Raw genomic sequence first — 6001 nt, 5'->3', positions numbered from 1 at the left:
GGGGGCAAACATCCCAGCCCAGCACAAATGTGCGCAGCCTCCAAGAACCCATCACTTTACTGCTGACTTTGACCACACACAGACATGTCTGATAAGGGGCAGCATTTGTGTCAACAGCCAGAGTAGGTATTAAGTATTGGCTAAGAATGAAAGTACTTTTGGAATAATTATCAACCTCCCTCCCAAATATCCTCTTCAAAAAGTCAGTCTGCAGAAGCGGATGCCAACCCTATTTTTATACCAATCCGGTTGAATTCTTAATACCAGACAAAAAAGAAAATCAGAGCTTAACATGAAGCGGGAGCTGTAATAAATAATGAACTGCACTAACGACTTAGCTTCCTAAGGAGACAGATGGAAAACTTCTCTCCGGAGATGTTGCTTTCCAGAATTAGAGAAAGGGCTTGTGAATGAGTTCAGGGGGGATAGCCGAGGTGGGAACATGTTTTATGATAGATGCAAGTTTCTCACGTCTCCCTTTTAGAAACTAGAGATCGTGACATGTGTTAGTTTCACCCAGGAAGTGGAAAATAAAACTGAATCCCAGTCTATTCCAGCACAACTGATTCAATTAGACAAAGGAAGATTCTGTTGGGACTTTATTTCCTATGAAAGTACTATTATGCCATCGTCTGTCCAGGAAAAGAAAGGAACATTGACCACATGTTAAAAGTCACCCAGAACCAAAGTGTTGGAGATAAAGAATGAGTGTTCCTTAGTGAGTGGCAGGTTCAATGGAAGAGTGTGGTGGTTCCGTAGCTAAGCACTGGACTTTGAACTGCAAGGTCAGTGGTTTGAGCCCACCTGTGCTGCGTGGGAGAAAGATGAGGCTTTCTACTCCAACAGGACTGACAGCCACGGAAACCCTATATAGGATCGCTATGAGTCAAAACTTAACAACAGCAACATGCAGGAGATAAGAGATTGATTCCTGGCCAAGGCACTGCAGGTACAGCTGCTACTCATCTGTCAGGGGAGGCGTGCCTGATGCTATGATGCTGAGTACATTTCCTCAGAGCTTCCAGATTTAGATGGACTAGGAAGAAAGTTCTAGCAATCTACTCCCAAAAATCAGCCAACAGTGGCATCACTGTGTGAGAAACATTGTCCATACTGACAAACGCTCAAGTAATCCACTCTGTATTCATTTTAGCAAGAGAGGTTTTCTTTATTCGATTTTGCAAAATTGGACACCCAACTCAGTAGACACAGGCAGATACACTGCATGGCTGGCTCGCAAACACTTTCATTCATCTATCTCCAAAAAGCCCCTCCTCCAGCTCCTCTTCTACTGGGTATTACAAGGTCACAGTTTCCTCCCAAAGTCACCTACTAGTCTTTACTGGAACCAATCTCATTTAAAGTTAGCTTCCCCCTTTTCCCATGAACTTCCCCTATTTCTTTTATGTTGTTGTTGTTAGGTGCCATCGAGTCAGTACCGACCCATAGCGACCTTATGCACAGCAGAACAAAACGCTGCCCAATCCTGAGGCAACCTCATTACTGTTGCCATGCTTGAGTCCATCGATGCTGCCACTTGGCCAATCCATCTCGTTGGGGGTCTTCCTCTTTTTCTCTGACCCTCCACCTTACCAAACATGATATCCTTCTCTAGTGACTTTTACCTCCTGACAATGTGTCTGAAGTATGAGAGACGAAGTTTGGCCATCTTGGCCTCTAAGGAGCACTCTGGCTGCACTTCTTCCAAAACAGATCTGTTGGTTCTTTGGGCAGCCTATGACACTTTCAATATTCTTCTCCAACACCATAACTCAAAGGCATCGATTCTTCTACGGTCTTCCTTATTCACTGTCCAGTTTTTGCATGCATATGAAGTTATTGAAAATACCATGGCTTGAGTCAGGCACACCTTAGTCCTCAAGCAGACATCTTTGCTCTTCAACACTTTAAAAAGGTCTTGTGCAGCTTTAGCTCGCCGAACTCCAGCTGAAGAAGGGGGATTTTTTTTAATGCTGATAGGTTAAGTGAAGAGGACTCTATACCATGGCTCGTACAAAGCAGACTGCCTGCAAATCAACCGGTGGGAAAGCACCCTGGAAGCAACTGGCTATAAAAGCCACTTGTAAGAGTGCACCCTCTACTGGAGGGGTGAAGAAACCTCATCATTACAGGCCTGGTACTGTGGCACTTCGTGAAATTAGACGTTATCAGAAGTCCACCGAACTTCTGATTCGTAAACTCCCCTTCCAGCGTCTGGTGCAAGAAATAGCTCAGGACTTCAAAACTGACCTGCACTTCCAGAGTGCAGCTATTGGTGCTTTGCAGGAGGCAAGGGAGGCCTATCTGGTTGGCCATTTTGAAGACACCAACCTATGTGCTATCCATGCCAAACGTGTAACAATTATGCCAAAAGACATCCAGCTAGCACATCTCATACGTGGAGAATGTGCTTAAGAATCCACTATAATGGGAAACATTTCATTCTTTAAAAAAAAAAAACTCTTCTTCCTGTTTTTGGTAGTTCTGAACATTAGATTTTATTTTCCCCCACGGGATCAAAAGGTACCTAAGTATATGATTGTGAATGGAAAAATAGGGGACAGAAATCAGGTATTGGCAGTTTTTTTCATTTTCATTTGTGTGAATTTCTAATATAAATGCGGGCACATAAAGCATTAATGCAAGTCAAAATGTTTCAGTGAACAAGTTTCAGTAGTTCAACTTTATAACAATTGTAAATAAACCTGTTAAATTTTTCTAGACAGTGCTTAATGCAATACATCGTTTGATCTCTTGACTGCTGCTTTTGTGAGTGTTGATAGTTAATCCAAGAAGAATGAAGTCCTTGACAACTTCGATCTTTTCTCCATTGATAAGAATGTTGTTATTGGTCCAGGGGTGAGAATTTTTGTTTTCTTTACATTGAGATGTAATCCATACCGAAGGCTGTGCTCTTTGATCTTCATCAGTAAATGTTTTAAGTCCTCTTCACTTTCAGTAAGCAAGGTTTATCATCTGCATATCGCAGGTTGTTAATGAGTCTTCCTCCAATCCTGATGCCATGTTTTTCTTCATATGACATCAAGAACATCATACATGAAGAAAGCGAAAAGTCATTGAGAAGACAAGAAAGAAGGAAAAGGTCAAAATGGATGTCAGAAGAGACACTGAAACTTGCTCTCCAGTAAAGAGATGCTAGAACAAATGGAAGAAATGAGGAGGTCTAAGAGCTGAACAGAAAATTTCAAAGATCAGCTTGAGAAGAAAAAGCCAAATATTACAAAAAATGTGCAAAGATCTGTAATCAGAAAAACAAAAAGGAAGAACACACTCAGCATTTCTCAAGCTGGGGCAACTAAAGAAAAAATTAAAGCCTTGACTTTTATTATTGAAAGAGTCTCTGGGCAAATTATTGAATGATGTGGAAAGCATCAAGAAAGAATACAGAGAGTCACTGTACCAAAAAGAAATGGTTAATGTTCAACCATTTCAAGAGGTAGCGTATGATCAAGAGGCAATGTTACCTCTTGTACTGAAGGAGGAAGTACAAGGTGCATTGAAGGAATTGGCAAAGAAAAAGGCAACAGGAATTGATGGAATACACATTGAAATCTTTCAAGAAAGTGAGGCAGCACAGGAGGCACTCACTTATCTCTGCCAAGAAATTTGGAAGACAACTATCTGGCCGACTGATTGGAAGAGATCTGTATTTGTGCCTAGTCCAAAGAGAGGTAACCCAACAGAATACGGAAATCATCAGACAATCTCTTTGATATCCCATGCGAGTAATATTTTGCTAAAGGTAATACAGAAATGGTTACAATCATACATTGACAGAGAACTTCCAGATGCTCAAGCCGGATTCAGAAGAGGCCATGGAATGAGGGATATCATTGCTGATGTCTGATGGATCTTGGCTGAAAGTAGAGAATATCAGATGTTTACCTGTTCTTTATTGACTATGCAAAGGCTTTTGATTGTATGGATTATGACAAGATATGGACAACATTGCGAAGTATGAAAACTCCAGAATACTTAATTGTGCTCATGAGGAATCTGTACCTGGACCAAGAGGCAGGTTGTTCGAACAAAACATGGGAACAATGAATGTTTTAAAATTAAGAAAGGTGTGCAACAAGGTTGTATTCTTTCACTATACTTGTTCAATTTCTTTCTTTGATGGGTGTATTCTTATTTTAAAGTACCTAACTGGTCAAGGTAATTCTTCCCCTCCACTGAGCTCTTTCTGTTTTGTCAGCCTGCTACCCTCAAGACTCCTCTTAGTCCTGAATATGGACCACGCCAACAAGAGTTATTTCTCACATGGGGTTGGTTTTACCCCCCACCAGGGACCTACTCCCATAGCAGAAGGTACAGACTACTTCCTTATGTTCATTATCAGTGTCAATTATCATAGAATGATATGTGACACATATAGTTGTCAATTACTTAAATGCAATAGTTCTTGGATTATATGAATACTAACAACAAAATTGGAGAAGGATATCATGTTTGGTAAGGTGGAGGGTCAGAGGAAAAGAGGAAGACCTCCAACGAGATGGATTGGCCAAGTGACAACATCGATGGACTCAAGCGTGGCAATAGTAGTGAGGTTGGCCCAGGATCAGGCAGTGTTTCATTCTGCTGTGCATAAAGTTGCTATGGGTTGGTATTGATTTGATGGCACCTAACAACCACAAAATTGTTTGGTAAAATCTTTCTACATTGAATTGCATTATGAGTTATAATATTATTAGCAACTGAATGAAAACCTTTTAAATTGTTCTCCTTTTCCTTTAATTGCTATAACATTCTCAAAGAAAAAAAAAAAAAGTTGTTGATTTATGTTCACAGATACCACTTACCAGAATATTGTAGCTAAAACCCCAAAGACAAAATCAGTAACAATAAAAACACCAGCAGCAACGAAAGCAACAGTGCATGCTTATAGCCCATGCAGATGAAACCACATGGTTTGTAGCATCATTTTATTTTATCTATTTTTGGGGTGTTTTTTTTTTTATCATGAATTGGGTGGAGGCTAATAGGGCAGATCAATTTTCCAGTCAACAATTCATACGCATTTTGTTTCACGCCATGGGTTACAAATTCTTCAATGTAATATCACTTATCCCAATTCTTCTCTGTGTTTCCTGTTTCCTTTTCTGCTTCTTCCCTAAACTTTCGGAACTTTGTCCTTGGGTGGAAGCAGTTCTTTTCATCTCAAACAGTTGATTATTCTAAGGAGTGTGTATGTCCCTGGTGTCATTATTCCTCTGAAAATTGAGACATGGGGGTGAGGTCATTTCAAAACCTGAAGGCTAGTTCATAGTCCTAGGAGTTCCACCAACCTCTGTTCATCCAATCTGTCTGGTCTTTTTTATAATTTTCTCCCACTCTATTCAGGACCTTATAATGTCATCTTTTTCAGAGCAGTCAATAGTGGTAGTCAGACACCATCTAGTTCTAAGGGTATCAAGGTGGTAGAGATGGATGTTCCTGTGGTCGGTTAATCCACTGGACTCATTGTTTCCCTGCATCTTCAATTTTCATGACTCAAAACTCACTGCCCAAGAACAAACAAGATAGCAGATTGAGTAGAAGTGCAGTGAGGAGCTCCATCAGTAACAACACAGAATACTGGACCAAGCAGGCTCAGGGGATGGTTCCAGAACTCTGAAGCACATATAAAGGAATATTTAGAAGGTTGGAAGCCCTACAGCTGGGGGAATATGTAGCAGAAGCCAGAAATCCAGTGCTTTCTAGTTCAAGATGTTCATCTGCTCTCAGACCCACCACCTTGGGCGAGACCAAGCAGAGGAAGGATCAGAGCAGCCATGGACACCTGATAGAACCGTGGAGATAAAGGTGTAAACATTCTTTGTTTTTTTTTTATCTGTTCATTAGTCTCTCGCTGTCTGCACACCTCCATTCTGGTGACTAGAGGGGGTATCTGAGTGAGTGGACACCCCACCCCCACCCATGGAGGGTTCTACTATGCATGCCCACAGATCTTCTCAAAATTTAAAGTGATGGTTTC

At 41.0% G+C, this 6001-nt stretch overlaps 1 protein-coding gene across 1 annotated transcript; it reads left to right on the top strand.

Moving 5' to 3' along the window:
- The first annotated feature begins 2004 nt into the window (after positions 1–2004).
- LOC102821205 (histone H3.3-like) lies at positions 2005–2415 on the top strand. Its single transcript, XM_006870774.1, has one exon. The coding sequence runs from the start codon at positions 2005–2007 to the stop codon at positions 2413–2415; it is 411 nt and encodes a 136-aa protein (XP_006870836.1).
- The last annotated feature ends 3586 nt before the right edge of the window (positions 2416–6001 follow it).

Source organism: Chrysochloris asiatica, unplaced genomic scaffold (genome assembly GCF_000296735.1).
Source record: "Chrysochloris asiatica unplaced genomic scaffold, ChrAsi1.0 scaffold00150, whole genome shotgun sequence".
Lineage (NCBI taxonomy): Eukaryota > Metazoa > Chordata > Mammalia > Afrosoricida > Chrysochloridae > Chrysochloris > Chrysochloris asiatica.
Note: the sequence above shows the minus strand (reverse complement) of the source record. Positions and strands in the feature narration are given on the sequence as shown.

Excerpts from the sequence above, each read along its gene's own strand:
- LOC102821205 (XM_006870774.1), top strand. The coding sequence starts at position 2,005 with ATGGCTCGTACAAAGCAGACTGCCTGCAAATCAACCGGTGGGAAAGCA.